Source organism: Branchiostoma lanceolatum, chromosome 5, assembly GCF_035083965.1.
Source record: "Branchiostoma lanceolatum isolate klBraLanc5 chromosome 5, klBraLanc5.hap2, whole genome shotgun sequence".
NCBI classification, from domain to species: Eukaryota; Metazoa; Chordata; class Leptocardii; order Amphioxiformes; family Branchiostomatidae; genus Branchiostoma; species Branchiostoma lanceolatum.
Genome location: NC_089726.1, coordinates 6,561,976 through 6,581,807, shown reverse-complemented (window position 1 = coordinate 6,581,807; position 19,832 = coordinate 6,561,976). Strand labels below are relative to the sequence as shown.

Here is a 19,832-nt window from a genome sequence, read left to right as displayed (position 1 = left end):
AATCATGAAATGAAAGTAGTGGCATCATATGCAATGTTGGTAAATAATAGAGGCATGAAATGTAACAAAACGAAATGAAAAACCGATGGACTGGTTGCATGATGTAAAGATGATATGCAGATGAAAATGCAATGATACACATGCCAACATGCTGAAAACCACATGCATTAAAAACAACATCACCACATGCAGTGTTAACTCCACCTTACCTGAACCACCACAGCACAAGATGGGGTGGTATAGGGGTCATTAACCCCATGTTAGTCATGTCATCACACCTCATACACTTGTCAATGAAAACCCAAGGGGAAGGGGTGTTTAGGCCAACTGAGGGGATATAGGGAGATGTCACCCAAAATATTAGAAATTAAGTCAATAAATAATAAGGGTATAAATAAGGGGGAGGGGGATGTTAATAATATGAAAGGTGTAAAATTTGGGATAGGACTCACCGACACCCAAGGAAAAGGGATGAATTTGAACTTGCGTGTTCGTCTTGTACCTACCAAGTACATGGCCATGGGTCACCTAGACTCACCACCTCTTAGGATTTCCATTGATTTATGCCCTTTTTTCTGATACCCACCTAGTCCTTTGGTCGCTTCATACCCACCTAGACCTGAAATATCTTCTCCCGCGGTCTCTACGACAAACTCGGCAGGGTGGCCGACCTGGCCGCCCTCGAGTCCGGGTCCGTACGCGCGAATCCGGGACGGCTTAGCCTCGGAACCGACGTTGACGGTGAAGGGGCTCTTTGGGATGTGCTGTCCGCTGAAAGTGATGTTGACTTTGTAGACGCCAGGCTTGCCCGGCCGGTACTGGCAGGCGTAGTTACCGTCACCCTGGTCTGCCACCTTCACTGGCATCTCCATTCCACCTGGAAAATACACGTGTTCTAACGTCATGGAATAAAAAACTAAATTCTAAGGATCTTAATCCATGAATACTAATAGCTTCATCAGGTTAAGTCAGAGGAAATTGAGGTTCTTGATTGGCATCTCCGTACCACCTGGAAAATACACATGGTCCAACGTCATGGAATAAAAAAATGACCTTCATTTATGAATAATAATTATAGCTTCATCAGAATGGTGAGTCAGAAGTTGAGGTTTTAACTGCCATCTCCATGACACATGGAAACAACAGGTGCTCCAACGTTATGTAATTGAAAAATAAAATGGGGTCTTTATCCATGAATAGTTTCATCAAGTTGGTACGTCATTGGAATATGCTGTTCTTAACTCAAGACCTATCAAGTAAATGGCTGCAATAGACTCAATTTGGGCCCTGAGTAGGTAGCTGAGGAGTTACCAAAACACTGGCCAGGAAAATGTCAGGTTTTGATTCGAGCACCCTTTTTTCGTATCTTAATCAAGTTTAGCTGACTGGAAAGCTCATTTTCCATTAATCCAGACACGAAAGAAAATATGAACCTTACAAATTTAGAGGCAAAGTTACTCACTACTGAACCATGCAAGCTTATTCACATTCAATAACAAAATGAATATTAGACTTTTTCAGAAAGAGGAAATTTACCTGGTCCGATGACGGACACTTTCACTTCTCCCTGCCCAGCGGCTTTGGTCACCACGCGGAAATCTGCGACCTCCTTGGCGCGGACGCCGCGGGCTTGGATACCGCGTCCATACGCTCTGCATGCTGCAGCATTCACAGCTGCAAGAACATAAACCAAACCGTCATTAACGACATCCAAAGGGCGGGTATTTCCTGACCATTGCTGTTAGACCATAACCCACAACACCACCGTTACAAGGCAGTACATACATGTACGACTACATGCAACATCTCTTCATTGCATTACAGTCACTACAAGCCAGCATCACCATTGAAGGAACATCCTGGAAAGAAGGAAGAGAAGTAGAAATAAAAAATAAAAAAGCCATGCAACCTGTGAATAACAAATAAACCAAACACCGTCAAAGTACCGAACCTTCACTCCCATCTACAAACTTAACGTTATCTACAGCAGCTTTAGATAGATCAGACGTGGACGTTTTTACAGCAACAGACATCTACTGAAACTGAGTGATAGGACAGAGAAATGGATGTTCCATGGGTAAACAAAGGATGGCAGTGTTGCAACCGATGGAAAATGCACTGTCATGCAGACATGTACACAAACAGCCACATGTCACAACAAAAACTAGGATTTCGCACAATGTTTCACACAAGGGACAGTTCAGACAAGTCAAGGCAGAAACAGAGAGGGTCTATCATGATTTTTCTCTTCTCAAGAGCTTTCTTCGCAAGAATACAGTCAAAACTGCCCAAGAAGACCACTCAGGGGACCCAATAAAATGTGGTCTATGTGAACAGGTGGTCACCATAGACAGGATCTTTAATATTTGTGTCAATGGGAAAAATGATCTCAGGGAACACCAAAATGTGGTCACATTGGTCCCTATGTTGAGGTGGTCACTTGTACAGGTTTGACTGTACTTTTGATTTGTCCCAGACTGAAGGTGCAATGGGAACAGCAAATGTCCCCCAAGACAACAGGGTATGCAAGGTGCAGAGGTCATAGGTCAGTATGTGATACACACTCGTAGAAAGCAGTGCAGCTCGTACGTTTCTTTGGCTTCGGAGGAGGTTGGGGGACAGCCTGTACTTGGGGGGCAATTTTAGCCATGGGCTTTTCTACGATTACTGTGGCGAGAATGTACAGCGATGGCAGCACACATATACACGCACGCACGGACACACGGACGAGACAACACAATGGAAGGGAAGACAGAGAGAGAGAGAAAGAGAGAAGTGTCCATCACAACGTTGAGCAAAGAGGGTGGGATGATGAGAGGGTTGGAAAGTGCAGAATTTCATGTGTAACACTGGTCCCTGTAAAATTGGAATGTCATGTTCCAAGTTTCAAGGTATTTGAAGCCTCAGATTTTAACTTGAATGTCACTGGTTTAACAGTCAAATTTCATCTAGTCTTTTTAAAGGCATCTTTGTGCTTCCAAAATGACGTAGTTATGAATAAACTAAGATTTTGGGCAACTAAGTGTGTTCGAAATTCCAACTTTTTAGTGTCTTTCCAACTTTAGAGTGGCCAGTGCTAAATGAGAGCAAGCCTGTAAGTAAGTGTATCAACCGGAGTGTATCACTTAACCACCCAACCCACCAAAACCCTTCCTTAGTCCCCTTCCTTAATACCCTCTCCACCCCCCACATGTGCTCATCATACAATTACCATCCTCGTCTTCTTCTTCAGTTTCAGAGTCAAGGCCGAGCAGGTCTTGGCTAGAGTCAGGTTTAAGAGCTTGTTGGTTAGAGAGAGGGTCAGAGGGGGATTTAGTGCCGAGGCTCCCACCATCATCCAGGAGCAGATCTGGTGAGGAGAACGCTGGGGGAGTCTCCTTCTTTTGCGTACTCCCCTTGGGCGGTGAGGCGTCGCCAAAGTCTATAAGCATTCCTGTATCAGAGGCGGGTTCTTCTTTCGCTACGGATCACAGGCAAATTGGCTGTTAGTGGGTAAATCATTCAGCAAAGCTGAGGGCAAATCTGGCTACCAATTAATGGCAACTTTACACAAGGAGGTCATGCATGAAGGTGTGGGTTTCAAAGAACTGGTTACACTACCTTGAATTTTAGTTTGCACTCTATTATCAATAGGATTACTATCTTTGATACAGATTTTTGTCACAAGAATGCATATCCATTTATCAGTTAGCATGGATTAGAGTAGGGGTGTCTGAACTTCATAATTTGACGTCCCATACACTAATGTGTTGCTTCACAAACTTTAAGATAAAACTAACTAAAGATACAACAGAGAAACGACATTGAAGTTTTCAAGTTCACCTCTGTCAGCATGTAAATATACATTTTTCTATATTGTACATGAAACCTGTGAGAGCCTGTGTGGTCAGTGAGAATATAAAACTTTGCCCCTTAAGAACCAGGGGCATATTCTACCTTGCTACAGAGGTGTAAACATCTAACTACATCGTTCATCAAAGAAATGGTAGATCTTTTATCAACCTTGTAATTCATACAGAATTACTAATTACACACACATCAACAAATGTCACCTCACAGTTTTTTAAAGTTTTCTCTGCCAACGATCACAAAAAGTTGAATTCTAAGTCGTGAGATGACGATAAACTTACGCATGGCCACGTGGACCTTGAAGGGGCTCTTTGGAATGTTGCTGCCGTCGAAGGTGACCGTGATGGTGTGGATGCCCATCTTCAGGGGCTTGTACGTGCAGCGGAACTGTCCGTCGCCAGTCTGTTCCATCTCCACGGGAACCGTGTTCATCTTACCGTCGGGGTCGGCGATGACCACGTTCACAGCGCCCGGCCCAGCACCTTCGTGGGTTCAAAGGACAAAGGTCATCAGAACGTTATCTATGAGGTTTGTGAAATGTAAAACTGGACTTGGGAGTGAACTTGTGAAGAAAGAGAAAAATATGCCATCACAAGTTTTGTACATGTATGTCATATAGAGGGAAATAAGAGGCTTTCACAGGGTGATGCGCAGTCTCTGTGAGAAATGGTAACAGTCTGTGGGGAGAAAACAGCAAAGTAAGGTGTAAACATGTAAATAAATCAAACTAACAAAAGCTTGTTTGTAGAAGAGGCACAAATGAAATAACAGTGGCTGAAAAATAAAATATAACACAAGAAGACAGACTGGTGCAGAAGTATTCCATGTTGTGCAAGAGATGATAGGAAACCTATTGTAAGATGTGGGGAACCAAAAAACATAATGTGTCAGAATCTAGCTGGATATCACAAACAGTCTTTCAAGATGCAATCTTGTAAGTCTTAAAGAACACGATGCAACCCTTGGCAAACAATCCCTCTAAAAACGTTTTCTTGACTCTTTCTTCGACATAACATTCCTTCTAATCTTCTTGTTTTAAGATGCAAATTCTGTGGAAGAGAACCCTTCCACAATCTTGAAAGATGGTGTCCTCTTTTGGGGTGTTTTTTGCGCATACACAAGACAACATGCTTCACAGGAACAAGGCAAACCACTTTTCAGAAAGAAAAAGGGTTTCGTTTTCAGGTCTAAGAGAAGGGAGAGTTGTGGTGCAAAAAAACTTTGTAACCTCCATTAACATTAATCTGCCGGGTCATATAAGTCCGCCACTTTGCCAAACAGTGCGTTTGAGAGATCTCTTGTGCAGCACCTCTCAGGTATGCACAGTTTTTATATATCTAGAGTACATTACACTGAGAGATGTTGGGCATATCTTTTCATGGAGGCAGACTTATGTACCCTGGTGGCAATATGTTAGCAGACGTTATACAAAAAAAAAACAGGTCCGGCAAGCTCAAGACGTAACACTACAGTGCAGGAAAAAGTGGGGCGGTGGATCAGTGCAGAGAAACACGAGGACAGGGTGGGAGAAAGGTGCTGCCAATCGAGTTACCTGGGCCCTTTTCTAGAGGAGGGAAGAGGGGAGACCTAACAGAGCCTAGTAGAGGAGAGGACAAGGGGGTCAATCAGGACACCAATGTTTAAAACACATTCATTTTTTGGTCAACAACACTTGTTAACCATTACTACATGTATGTAACCTAGTGTTTTAATACAGTATGTAAGGAACATTTCTTTCTGTGATATTACTATTAGTTATCTTACATGCTGTTTACAAGGCAGCCAAAATCTATGTTATGCTCGTAACGTCACCAAGATTAGTACATGTATCACATTTTTCAGTACTGTATCTTTGAACGGTAACAAGATATATATTGCATGTTAACTGCTGTCTTAGACACTTGCATTACACACAATGTATTTCTCTACATAGAACGATGTTTTGGGAAAAGAACATGCTAACTTAGAAGCAAGCACTGAATGAAATAAAAGATGTGTAAGAAGAACCACAATAACTCTGCAAAGAAAGCATGCCGTGCAAGCTAGCTAGAGTAAGCATATCAAAAGTGTGAAAGCTAAGCAACATCAGATTAGGCTCTTCTGTTACAGTACCAGTAGTATCTCTAGCAGCATTTTCTGCTCTCTTTTGTTTACGTTTACCGTTGTTTATGTTTACCATTGTGCGTTTGTTCCATACGGGCCGCTTTGGTTCGCACAAGACCGGCGTCTTCACCGACTGGTTTCGATCCAGGCAAGCCAGCCAACAGAAAACAGTCATGCATTCAGTGAAGGGTAAATAACCGCACCCAAAGTGTGAGGAGGAGGGGCAAGAGAACACCAAAGAAGCATTGCTGTAGTCATTATTCGATAATGAATCTGGGCAGGTACATAGTGGTGCCTTTTATTTGCACATGTAAGTGCCTTTTGAGTTTTAAGTGCAACAAACATATAGCAAGTGGCTGAAATGACCATTTTTAAGCCTGTGCACAAATACCGATCGCTGTTAATACACGCAGAGTGAAGCTAAGTTGTGAAAATCACACTTGTGCAGTTAAACCTACCAAGTACTTCCACAAACATAGTAAGTGCAAGACAATTCAACATACAAGTTGACCAACACCACAACTACGGTACTGCTCACTTTTGGCATATTTTGTTGGCAACAAACGAACACAAAGGACAATTATTACAACACAAGATTAAAATTAAGATACTAAAATCTGTCATTGACTGGTTAATTCCCTTCCGGTCTGATGTCTCACCTGCTGTAAAGATATCGAAGTAAGTCGCCTTGTTTGCAACAACGCCGGCGGATTCGAGCCCGGGTCCCTTGGCCGAGCACTTGCTGGGGTCGCTCTTGCTAGCAGCCACGCCCACCTTGAAGGGGCTCTTGGGCACTTCCTTGCCAGCAAAGACCACTTTCACCTAAGAGCACAAGAAGCAGCACATGTTTTAGTTCATACCAGTTTGACTGGTTCACATGTTACAGTGTGTAATTTATCCTCCTTCATTCTTTGTTCATCTTTTTTCTTCCGAAAATAATTTCATCAGGTTGGTAGAACCGAGACGAGGGGGGATACAAGCTCAGCCACGTTTGGGATTGCGTTTTCGCTGCAAAAGCGCCACCTACATCGGCTACTTATAGCGGCGAGAAGCAGTATTCCAGTCAGAAGCTCTGAGGAAGGTGTCTGACAGACACCGGAAGGTCAGCAGGTGAGATTTCTGGTTGTGTAAAAAGAAACTCCAAATATCTTTTATCTTGTTACAGTCAAACCTGGATTCAGCAATGAACTGGAATGAGGAAAAATAAATGCTGAGGACAGGTGGTTGCTTAGGACAGGGTAGGGTTAACTATGTAGAAATGGATGGGACTGTTTTGATGTTGCTTGTGACTGGAGGCGGTTGCCTATACCAGGTGGCTGCCCGACTAGGTTTGACTGTACTTATGATTAGCCTTTTGGCAAGAATTTGCAATTAAGCTAACTGTAATTATCTCATTACCAGAATTAAGAATCAATAGGTTTTGGTCAAATTTATTGAGTCTATTTATTATACTCATGTCAGCTGGCTTTACTTGGCGAGCAAGTTCTTTTTTCAATTGTGACATTCTGTGCTGTTTCCTGAATTCTGTGTTTTGTAGCTTTAGCATGGACATGTTTGTTGTCTCTGCTTTGTAGTTTTGTAAAGTGACAATGTCACAAAAGATATACAAGCCCACATGAAGGCCAGGGATCTTGTAAAGAAAGCAAACGGAATTAACCAAACTAAACAGGTATCTGTTTCATGGCCTTGAGGCTAACAGCTGTACAAAGAAGCTTGGGAAAAGGTAACGTTTGAGATTAGAATAGAAGTTCTTTGTGTTAGTCTCATCTCAAAACTTTCAATCCATCAGAAGCAAATGTATGTCATCCTTGCATGGCTCAGTAAGCCGTAAAGCCACATGAATTAACAGTTACTGTATACCACACAACTTAAGTAGTCTCCATGGATGGGGTATAGGTACAATTATACAAATTTGAAGAAGATTTTTCAATCCAACTCAGCAAATTTAAGACTCCATGCATATGGTGGGTGTGTAGGTACAGGTATAAGTCTTACCACATATGTGCCCTCCATGGTGGGTGTATAGGTACAGGTGTAAGTCTTACCACATATGTGCCCTCCATGGTTGGTGTGTAGGTACAGGTGTAAGTCTTACCACATATGTGCCCTCCATGGTAGGTGTGTAGGTACAGGTGTAAGTCTTACCACATATGTGCCCTCCATGGTGGGTGTGTAGGTACAGGTGTAAGTCTTACCACATATGTGCCCTACATGGTGGGTGTGTAGGTACAGGTGTAAGTCTTACCACATATGTGCCCTCCATGGTGGGTGTGTAGGTACAGGTGTAAGTCTTACCACATATGTGCCCTCCATGGTTGGTGTGTAGGTACAGGTGTAAGTCTTACCACATATGTGCCCTCCATGGTGGGTGTGTAGGTACAGGTATAAGTCTTACCACATATGTGCCCTCCATGGTGGATGTGTAGGTACAGGTGTAAGTCTTACCACATATGTGCCCTCCATGGTTGGTGTGTAGGTACAGGTGTAAGTCTTACCACATATGTGCCCTACATGGTGGGTGTGTAGGTACAGGTATAAGTCTTACCACATATGTGCCCTCCATGGTGGGTGTGTAGGTACAGGTGTAAGTCTTACCACATATGTGCCCTACATGGTGGGTGTGTAGGTACAGGTGTAAGTCTTACCACATAATGTGCCCTCCATGGTGGGTGTGTAGGTACAGGTGTAAGTCTTACCACATATGTGCCCTACATGGTGGGTGTGTAGGTACAGGTGTAAGTCTTACCACATATGTGCCCTCCATGGTGGGTGTGTAGGTACAGGTGTAGGTCTTACCACATATGTGCCCTCCATGGTGGGTGTGTAGGTACAGGTGTAAGTCTTACCACATATGTGCCCTACATGGTGGGTGTGTAGGTACAGGTGTAAGTCTTACCACATATGTGCCTTCCATAGTGGGTGTGTAGGTACAGGTATAAGTCTTACCACATAATGTGCCCTCCATGGTTGGTGTGTAGGTACAGGTGTAAGTCTTACCACATAATGTGCCCTACATGGTGGGTGTGTAGGTACAGGTGTAAGTCTTACCACATATGTGCCTTCCATAGTGGGTGTGTAGGTACAGGTATAAGTCTTACCACATAATGTGCCCTCCATGGTTGGTGTGTAGGTACAGGTGTAAGTCTTACCACATATGTGCCCTCCATGGTTGGTGTGTATACGTACAGGTGTAAGTCTTACCACATATGTGCCCTACATGGTGGGTGTGTAGGTACAGGTGTAAGTCTTACCACATATGTGCCTTCCATAGTGGGTGTGTAGGTACAGGTATAAGTCTTACCACATAATGTGCCCTCCATGGTTGGTGTGTAGGTACAGGTGTAAGTCTTACCACATATGTGCCCTCCATGGTTGGTGTGTATACGTACAGGTGTAAGTCTTACCACATATGTGCCCTCCATGGTAGGCGTGTAGGTACAGGTGTAAGTCTTACCACATGTGCCCTACATGGTGGGTGTGTAGGTACAGGTATAAGTCTTACCACATATGTGCCCTCCATGGTGGGTGTGTAGGTACAGGTGTAAGTCTTACCACATATGTGCCCTCCATGGTTGGTGTGTAGGTACAGGTGTAAGTCTTGGCCTTGTTCAGGTTCTCCTCCAGCTTGAACTGCTCCTGTTTCCCGCGGGGGTTCTCCACGCTAACCTTGACGTCACCGCCGCCGGCGCTGAACGTATCGATGGTGAAGGGAGCGGGGCTGCCCACCTGGTTTCCGGTCGCTTCGACACCCTTGCCGAAGACGCGCACCTGAAAAACAACATGGAAGCCAACCCAAGTTAACATCCAGATCTTACACTCACTCATTCATCCTCTTGCCGCACCAATTTAATTTGCTGGTTCTCAGATTTTAACAGATTATGCTAAACTGGAAGATCAGCATGAAAAAAGAGTCTGATACAGTGTAAGAGAGGCTGTGCACTGGTACACACAGTTTTGGAGAGTGAATTTGAATTTTTCTCCCAGCCCTCTGTTTTCATCTTGTCCTGTTGCTGAGTTTTTACCTTAAAATGTCTGAGAACCAACTAAATAAATTGGTGTAGCCTCACAAGATTCTTTACTTGTGTTTGGTAACCCAGCATATCTCAAACCATCTGAGTATATTGACATGATGCAAAGTTCTTATGGGGTAACACCGTTGTCAGAATGCAAGGGGGGGGGTCTCTTGCTCAAAGGGGATGAAACCCATATCAGAATGCAGGGGGAGGGGGGATCTTCTTCCATAGGCCAAGGGATCGATGATACCAATGTTAGGATAAAGGGGAGGGGGAGATTATTTGGTTGGGGTATTTTGTGTCACACATTCGCATTCCTTCTACACACACTAGCAACCGCAGTCTATACAATCTAGCAGTCACCAGGCAAGTACCACACCATAGCTGTCCTGCATCCAATTTTACCGAAAACTCAAAAACATAAAACTCCCTAGCGTTCCCTTCAAACTTGGCACAAGAAAGAAAACCTTCTCAAAACTACAATCTTAAAACCCTCCAAGACAACTGAAGGTGATATTTTGGTGTTGACCTTATTTGGCTGTGATGCTGGTGCTGCTGGAGCCTGTCAGGGTAAAGGGTACAGTTGATGTTATGATGAAAAAGTCCAATTCATAATGAAATGGTTTTAAAATGGAATATGTACAATAAAAGTCAAGTATCACCACCTACATGTACATGTACATCATGAACCATTAACAACCTTTAACGAATAAAGTAGGCATCTGTCATATCAGGGAGAAGTGGACTGCACGCGCACAAACATAAATTTGGTTTCAGTCCAACTTTTTCTAGTGTTGGTAATAACAGTTGAATCCTGATCCAGATATCATTGTTCTGTTTGCTAAACAACTCCACACAAATATTTTAAGTATGTCTCTCTGGATCTATTCCAAAACACAATGTAGATCTGATCCACATTGGAGACCTTTATGACAAGACAATGTGACGTTCAGTTGAGTTTGTGACTGTGACTGTGACTGATCGAAGGTGGGAGGGAGATACATGTACATGTACTATGTACATGCATGTACAGTTACAAAGTAAAGGTCAAAAGCGTGGTCAGTCAAACCTCAGACTGAGAACGAAGCATGACACTTTTTCGTCAGCTAATAGTACAATACGGCTTTGCTATGGCTTGCGTAGTATGTACAGTATAGATCCTGAGTTATTGAGTAAGGTTGTACATCATGATATAAGGCAATGGATAACAATATTGAATATAAGAGAGGGAATCCCTACCTTGTTGGGGTTAGTCTTGGGCCTGAGGGGGGCGCCAGGCTTGAGCTTGGCCTGGGGGAACTGTGAGACGTAGGTCATCACACTGAGGTCGTCCACATGGGGGCTGGCCATGTCCTCTGGGCTCAGGAGCTGGGAGGGGGGTGAAGGGGGAGGGGTGTAAGACATCTTACAAGAGCTACATACAGTATTCTATGTGTCGCACAGTAATCAAGGTTTAAACATACATGTCCTACTGCAGTCTTCTTCAAAATTCGAGTGACCAATAATTATTCCTTCAAGAAACAAGAGCCATCACAGAGATGGTGGCCGGTATATAAACTTTCTAGCATTTTTAAAATCAATTTCTGTATCACGTGTTCGAACCTCAGTAAAGTCACATGACCTAAGTGATTGGTAATTTGAACTCTGAAGAAGGTAGGACATTTGAAGATATGATGCACCTACTTTTTGTGTTGGAACAAAGTTTTAGCAATGTACATGTTAAAAGTAAGACTAAGTCTTTACTATATCATAGAAAGATTCCATAATTATAATAATTTATTATAATACCTAATAGTAATAGTTCCAGAACTAGTAAGACATATGACAATAGTATGACGTACCTTAGGCACTCCCAGCCACTTGTCGGCCAGGTCCATGGCTTCTTCACAGTTCTTCACCTTCTCATTGGGGTTCCAGTCCTCCCAGTCAGGGCACAGGCCTGTAGGGAAACAACAACTCTTTTTAACAAACAAACAATCTACAATAACAATTGACTCAGAGGTAATTTCGACATTGATGGATCATAATGACAATGCCAAATTGGTGCAGAGGTATAACCTCATGTTTTGGGTGGCAAAACTTTATTAGCATAATCATCATTTTGTCAAAATTAAGGTTGGCTACTTGTTGCAATTCTGTGTCTCCATTGTGTGTGATGATGTACTACATTTAATTTGTAAATAGTACACTCATTTGTCTATTTATCTCCATAATGATTTTGTCAAGTGTTAGCAAACAACGAGATGCATTCTTGTTAGTTCCGTTACTTTGTAATTCCAACAGTGGACTACTTTCAGTCCACTTGACTGGTAAGTGTGCAGTTGACGTGACATGTTGGCGGACAATTTACAACACACCTGACAATTTCTCACTGACACGCTTCAAAAGATCGGCAAATGATTGCCATATCATTATTGCCAGGCAACAGATACGTTCCCATAAGCCATTATCAAAGCCCAGTCAAACTGAAAATGTCAGAGAGACGACAGCTGTGGTGGGTGTACAGATGTTATAGTTCTCTCCTTCATGGACCATTAACACCCGTGACACTGCCAGTGGCTTTGAGGACAAGTATCTCAGACATCTCCGCACGTTATTTATACAAAGATTTCACAGAAATACTGTAAGCTAGAAGGGACAAAGTCAAGTTGCCTTTCCCTATTGGGAAGTGGCGATGTGAGCCAAGGGGCAAGAATGCGGAGAGTTTGTCGGGAGAAGAATGTGAGATTTATGTGGCACTTAGATGTAGTAAACCAAGATGCAGTGACATGTTACATTTCGTATGGGTTAGCTGGCAGTTGTAAGTTGGCTGGCAGTTGGTGTCGGTAGGGTTGCAATAGGACTGGAGGGAAAATTCTCAACCTTTCAATCCGATAATGAACTATGGTACTGGTTGGAAGAGTTGGTAAGGAGTCATACTGCAAGAATTAAGAAAGCAGGAAGTCTTAAGTTGGTCTTAAAGGGAGGAACGAAGTACGAACGTATGAGTGCCAATAAAACAAATATGCCATCACAAAATGTCATACATGTAACATAAGTTTGGCAAGAACTTTTATATAGATTATGAGAGTTTGGAAAATAATTTGTAACTTTGATGATGAATCCTGTCTTGACAAATAGCCTTGTTATCATCAAGTACCATAATTAAACGAAGGCTATTGATGTCTTTCAACGGAATTTGTGAATTTGAAGAAGGTAAAAGATGGCATAGCCTTTTCTCTAATATTCCAGAGTAGGAAGTAATAACATTTTCTTTCATTCAGTATCAAGTTCTATCCTTTTCTTATCACAATAATCAAACCAGTTTCTACTTCCACCATGCCAGTCATTTTCACTACATGTGGTAGCGAAAAGTATATACGACCTATAGTTCATCATTATTCATAAGGCTGCCTCCAGCATTAATTGACCCCACTACTATGTTGTGTAAACAACATCAAAAGGCATCATGCAACACCTGGACCGTACCACTAGCTCACAGGACCGTTCTGGCTCCATAAATACCATATATGGAAGTACTGACTCTTCGGGCGTTTCCAAAACCAGACAAATTGCTGTTTTCATGTTCCACCACATACTTGAGGTGTAACGAATCAGCAGTTATCTTAAAGTTTGTATATCTAATTCCATGGTCTCATATTCAACAAACCACCAGTGCATATAAAAAGCAACACGGATCAGTTACAAGCAAATGCTTACTTGTCTAAGAGTCTTCAGAAATGTCAAGAATAAACTGGTATAACCTCTGACTCAACCATCCATTCCTTCGAGGCACATTTATACACAAGATCCACCTTGAACTTGACCTACAGTGTGCGCTCTGTAAACTTTCAAGAAGTCTCGACAATCTAATTTCTTGGCTTTCAGCATTTAGGTACCCAAAACCCTAAACTGCAAGTAGCAAGAGAACATTGCACACACAGGGACTATAATATGCTGGCAGCTATCAGTATTAATTCAATGCCAAAATTTCTCTTAATTATCATGAAAAGAAAACAGACCAGTATATTTGTGGCAGAGCAATATAAAATTTGATGCATTATGGTATACTTTTATAGAGTACTGTAGCTTTGGGACAAATCAGCGTTGATAATTTTCTCCTTATTTTGTTTCTCATGGCCACTTGTTTTTGAGATGCATGCTGAGTTTGTGAGGACCCAGAACAAGGCTACAGCTCTACATGTAATGGGCGTGAAATCAAAGCATTAAGACTGCATCACTTGCTCTGATCCCTGGCTGTACCCAGACCAATTAGAAGACCTCACTGTAAAAACATGTAATGCTGATAAGTTGATGTAATGCAGTGGTTTCAGGCTTGGAAGGGGTGCAGGGCTCGAAATTCATTCTTGGGAACAGGTGCAACGGTGCACCTAACTTAAAATTTAGGTCAAAAAATTAAAGATTGGGTGCATAACATAAAAGAAAGTAGAATGTCAGCAAAACCTGTCAGCACAGTTTCCAGCTTTGAAAATTGTGATGAATCCAAATTTTGCAGGTAATTACCCGGTAGTAACTTCAAGGTTTTATTATCTATGATTATCTGATACTTGAATGTCTAGATTCTGCTGTATGCTAAATGTACTGTACTTAACCTACACAACCGTTTGGAAATATCTGGCCCCCACAGTTAAGAATTAGGTGCACGGCTCTAATTTTGGGTGCAGAAAAGTGCATAACATGCACCCACTAGTACTTGCAGCCCTGGGGGCGCTATGTATTTGGTGTGAGCTCCTGGTGACCTTGGAAGGGTGGCCCCTTCGGGAGGTAGAGTTCATAGCTGAGAAATTTTCAATGTTAGTCAAGCATAACCAAGTCAAAGGTTCCTTCCATAGACACAACATACATGTCTTACACTGTGTTACACAATCTCTTCCCCTCTCCTAGCTATAGGGGCAATCAAATGGGCAGACCACTGGGAGCATAATTTAGACAAGCTACTTTCAAGTAACATGTAGCCATGCACATAGACTGTACACATGAGCAGATCCCATGCAGTGGTATAGTACTGTATTCGCATGAAACTTGAACCGTGTTGGTAAATTTCATTATGGAACGGATTATAATCAAAATGCAGATTCATTTTTACTTTGCGATCTTTTAATGTAATGTATGTGTTACTTTCTAGTTTTGATATCAAATGCTGAACATCGGATTAACACACATCTTAGATATTGGACCCAGGCGGCAGTGAACTTGTGTATTTTTGGCCGGGCCCCAAAGGAGCAGTCAAAAAGCCAAATGTGCCTGAGACCCGAATTCCTCAGCCTGATAATTGCAAACAAAAGATTTTGGGGAATGTTTGGAACTGGCGGTGCCTCCGTACAAGGACAGGTATTTACACTTTAGAACGGCTCAGATATCACCTTACTGTTGTTGGTGTGAAGGGCGGAGGGAAGGGGGAGGGGGACAGACTCTTTAAAGTAGGACTGTAGAGTACGTATTTATCTAAAGAAAGGGCTTGTCTGGTTGAAAAGTAAAAGAATATGCAGGAAAGACACCTTTGTTTACTTCCTAGAACTATTTAAGAACCTTACAAATATCTCTCTTAAAAAAAAAGTTATGAATACAAGATTTTGTTTGTGGCAATAAAACTGACCCAATACAAAAGAGCTGCTCATAACTACTAGTTCATCAAACCTTGTTCAGTAGAAGGGTTTAGCTTAATGCGAGCAGACATTTTACAGCTGAAGTTAAAGACCTGCACCTGTTTGAGATCCAGACTTTATCAAGTCAATGAAAGAGATTGTAATCTCTTGCATGTCAAAGTTCCCATTCAGCTAAATCATATTTCATAAACTTGTCTCAGAATCATCTAAGGTTTCAGACCAATGACATGTTCCATGTCAACCCTATGGTTATGCTAAGACATTTATGAAGTGCAGCAAGACTTAAACAAGAACCTTTCCAAGAATATTACTCCTCAAGTAAGGCTTGAGGTTGAGGACCAGCACGATAATGCCTGTAATAGGCCCTCTACATAGAAGGGTGGGTATACGTAGTGTCTGCCAACAATATCAGTGTTTTGGAGGCACACCCAGTAATATATACAGATCAAAGCTTCTTGTGCCTTAAGTTGTTTCTTAAAGGTGTCAGCCCCTAAATATCCATTATCCAGGTATTTAAGGGGGCTATCTTCTTTTCCTTGGGAATACAAAAGCCTGTTTCATCCAAGAAATATGGGTGTCTTCAGTAGAGGGAATCAGGCGCCCCTCTGTCTTCAGATAGGATAAGAGGGTGTCTATATGCAACATCCAACTAGGGGGTCATCGCGTTAATCTTTCAAGACGGTAATTCTGAGGAATTTTCAACATGGCTAGTTTGCGAGAAGCTGGCATGATACGGAACATCCCTAGTCACTTATTCTAGGTCGGCCAAACGTGTTGGACATAGGGGTGCATCTTAAACTCAAATTGGTACGAACACACAAGAAAAGGGACACAAAAGAAAAAGCATGGTTTGAAAGGGCTTGGATCCCGTGTTTTGCTAATGGAGGGTGAAATCGGCATCTTTACTGTGTCTTTAAGGAGGTAAGGCCAGATTTTAGGCGAGGAATTGAGCCAGACATGTCTGGATGCCAACTTGACATGTTTGTTCTGCTCTGCTCTGGGACAGGACATGACGACAGAACAAGTTTGGCAAGAAGAAGGTTGCTGGTTGGTTGGTTGGTCGGGGACTGGGTGGGTGGTGGTCAAGGCTCTAGCTGGCACTCATCATTCCATCATTTGACAAAATTATGCTGTGTACCACGGAAAAAATTTGAAACAGTTCCATCAAGCTTAACAGACAAAAATCGGTGGGTAAAGAAATAGAATTATTCAAATTTGAATAAACTACACCCAGGTCAAACACCTGTCTGGAAATTGAACAACGACAGGAATTTGTACACAATGACGGTAAAATATTACTCTTTTCAGGATTTTTCCGTCAATGGGCAATGGGATCAGGGATGCCTCCAGCTTTATAGTTCAAATATTTTTTCTGTCCCACACATTCTTTGGGAGCTCATGTTTTTAATTTTCATTGTTAAATCTGACATTTTAAGTTCATGGAAATATATCATCAAGTTCGAGTCTTGCAGTTCAGATTTTTTAGACGGACAGTGTAAAATTTTTGTCTGTTCCAACAAGGAAATTTCCATCCCAGGATGGATGGAGGGACGGGTCCTGGAGACATTCCTGATTGTGATGATGGAAAAAAACAACTTTCAAGCTAGCTAGGGCCCTGGTAGGGAGAACTTGAAACCCATGGTCTGTACATGTGGGTCAGGGATAAAGGGTTAGAGGAGGCTTGAAGGACAAGCGTCTGGTTAGTTCATGGGAATGATGCCAGAGAATTCGGAGATTGCGGCATCGGCGAAAGTTTCCGGTACCATCTGGGTAACCTCCAACTCGTTCTAGCCTAACAGTTCGCCCCAATTCCTTCTCGTTGTGTTTATAAAGTCTATAATTTACTGGATGTTAAGCCAGTTTAAACCAGAAAAGTCAACTTTATTAGGTGCCAATGAACTAGACACTTGAGATGACTTCTGTGGCACATTTCCAAATATGAATCAAATACACATTCAAGTATAAATATATGTTGAACTATTTTCAGCTGTCTTTATGCAGACGTAATAAGATCATCTGAATGTTCAATATTGAAATATCTTCTGAGTTTTGCTACATGCAGATGTTTAACCTTCTGTCAGCTGAGGTAACACTTTGGCACAGACTTCACATTTATCACTGCGATGGGCAGCAGGGAGAAGGTTACTGTAAATGCATCTAAGTTCGCAGTGATTTGGTTTTGGTAAGGAGAAAATGGAGTGTTCCTGTTGGATTTAGTTCAAGGTTAAAACAAGGTCGTAGGCAAGCAGAAGACAGAACGAGCATTTTTGCTGTGTTTCATTAAGTTTGCAGTGAAGAGGTTCTGCCTTTTGTTTCCAAAGACATTTGCACTATAGCCATGAGTAGCTATAGAATTTATGTTTCTTCTGGCATTATTACTATTAGGACTTTCCTGTATGTCCATCAGTGTGCAAGGAGTCTACATATAGCTTACAGCCAACTGACCTCACAGCGCAAATACAGCTAGTGGAGGAGTAACAGATACAGGGACAGGCATGTTTGTCTCTTCCAGTCTCCGACATGAACTATGTCAGGGGGAGAGCGTGTACTACGTGTGGTACCGTGTGTCGTACGTGAGGTTTCAGTGTTGTGGATTCATTGACACAGATGTGGAGGGTCCGCGGTGTCAGAGGATAAAAGTGTAACTACTAAACGGATGCTGCCCTTCTGACATTTGGCCCTGTTCTGCTGAGCTTTGCTACAGGATGAAAGTGTTACTCCTAAACAGTGTGTCACAGGATGAATGACTTGTGTAACTTTTAAACGGATGCTGCCCTACTGACATTTGGCCTGTTACACCCTTTGAGACAGTTTTGCCGAAAACCATTACACCTGCCAATGTGTGCACATAAACTAATTGGTAACATGACATTGTATGGAGTCCCATTTTCCGTACACTGTGACATCAGGAGTCTTAGTCTCTGTAACAGTAGACCATCATGGCCTCTCCAGGTTATAGTAGACGAGATGGGCTTGGGATATCGTAACCAACTGCGTTCGAGTTTGCAGAGAAAAATATAACAATTTGCACCTTTTCAGGCTTAAATATTCAGGCTTGAATATTAGTTAATATTGCATATTGCAGAAAAAGTATTTTGAGCCAGAAAGTAGTTATTTATGTTATTCTTTGACCTTAGTCTTAAATCTTTTGCATTGTTTCCTTTTTATGATTATCTTATAGTATTTATCACAAGATTTTGGATGATATTTTTGCATCTCAATCATCATTTTAAATCTTAGTTTTGGGGACCTGTGGTAATTTGTCCACTTGTATACCAGCATTTTTGTTTACTCTTAATTCATTTTCCTCACTAACAAAAAGATTTCAAAATCTTTTGAAAGAATATGTTGTAAAGCAAATTTCCCTGCCACTCCCTTGGCATGGAGGCCCCACATCCAGCCCCACTTGGCAATGTGCCTGGAGAATCACAGTCTGGGATGGTTTATTGGAAACTGCACAGTTGAACCTGAAGCTGGCAGGAAAGCTAGCTGGCTGGTCCGATTTCTGTTACAGAGGGGTGTGAGAACATACTGTAAATGCAGAAATGTTCGCTCTTTACCGCAAACTTAAAACCACCACAAAAAGCCGTTTCATTGTGTGACTGCAGCGCTACTACTGTTTCAAACGCTAACTCAAAACCACTGCAAACACTCCATTTTCTCCCTACCGTGAAATTAAATCCCTGCGAACATTTCTGCATTTAGGAACATTGGGGTGCCAGAACATACAATGTAGGGCTGTTGGAATATAGGGGTGGCCCCAATTTCGAAGATTTGCTGAACTGAAAATTTTTTCTTGTACTTACTCAGGAGATGAAGAGCTGAATGGCAGTCCGGATGAAAGGATCACCAAGTAAACAACAAATTCTTGGGGAAATACTTGTAAAGACTGGAATTCCAGATTGCTTGTGAATTGTACCATTGCAAAGGATTTTTAAGAAAACACAATAACATATTCTGAAGTAATTAAGGCAACATTTTTGATCTCCAAGTAGATGTAAAAAGGCAATATTGAACCACTTCTCAAGCTCCCGGTACCAGTTTCCAGAGCACTGGGTCGGGACCCGGCCGCTTGATAAAGCGTTACGATTTCGCCTTTCCACGTCTGCTTGGAGATTAGACAATTTTATCCGCAGCAATCTTAACGGTAACAGTTGGGGTATTTTTCTCCTAACTAGTCATCATTTCATTATTTCAGATATTCTGCCATTTTTTTCTGTAGATCTTCAATAATGCAATAGTTCCTGATCACCAATAGATG

At 42.1% G+C, this 19,832-nt stretch overlaps 1 protein-coding gene across 42 annotated transcripts in view; it reads right to left on the bottom strand.

Annotated features, from left to right (window-relative positions):
* Positions 1-19,832, bottom strand: part of LOC136434666 (filamin-C-like) — a 91,932-nt gene that overhangs the window by 45,987 nt on the left and 26,113 nt on the right. For 30 of the 42 annotated variants that reach the window (XM_066427603.1, XM_066427605.1, XM_066427611.1 and 27 more), the window contains exons 3-12: positions 11,807-11,904; positions 11,205-11,333; positions 10,495-10,527; positions 9,505-9,720; positions 6,612-6,774; positions 6,026-6,085; positions 4,131-4,331; positions 3,212-3,460; positions 1,537-1,674; positions 587-877 (exon numbers count right to left, since the gene is read on the bottom strand). In XM_066427603.1, the coding sequence (XP_066283700.1) occupies positions 587-877; positions 1,537-1,674; positions 3,212-3,460; positions 4,131-4,331; positions 6,026-6,085; positions 6,612-6,774; positions 9,505-9,720; positions 10,495-10,527; positions 11,205-11,333; positions 11,807-11,904 (1,578 nt within the window). The other 12 variants (XM_066427624.1, XM_066427646.1, XM_066427648.1 and 9 more) reach the window with 10 other exon arrangements.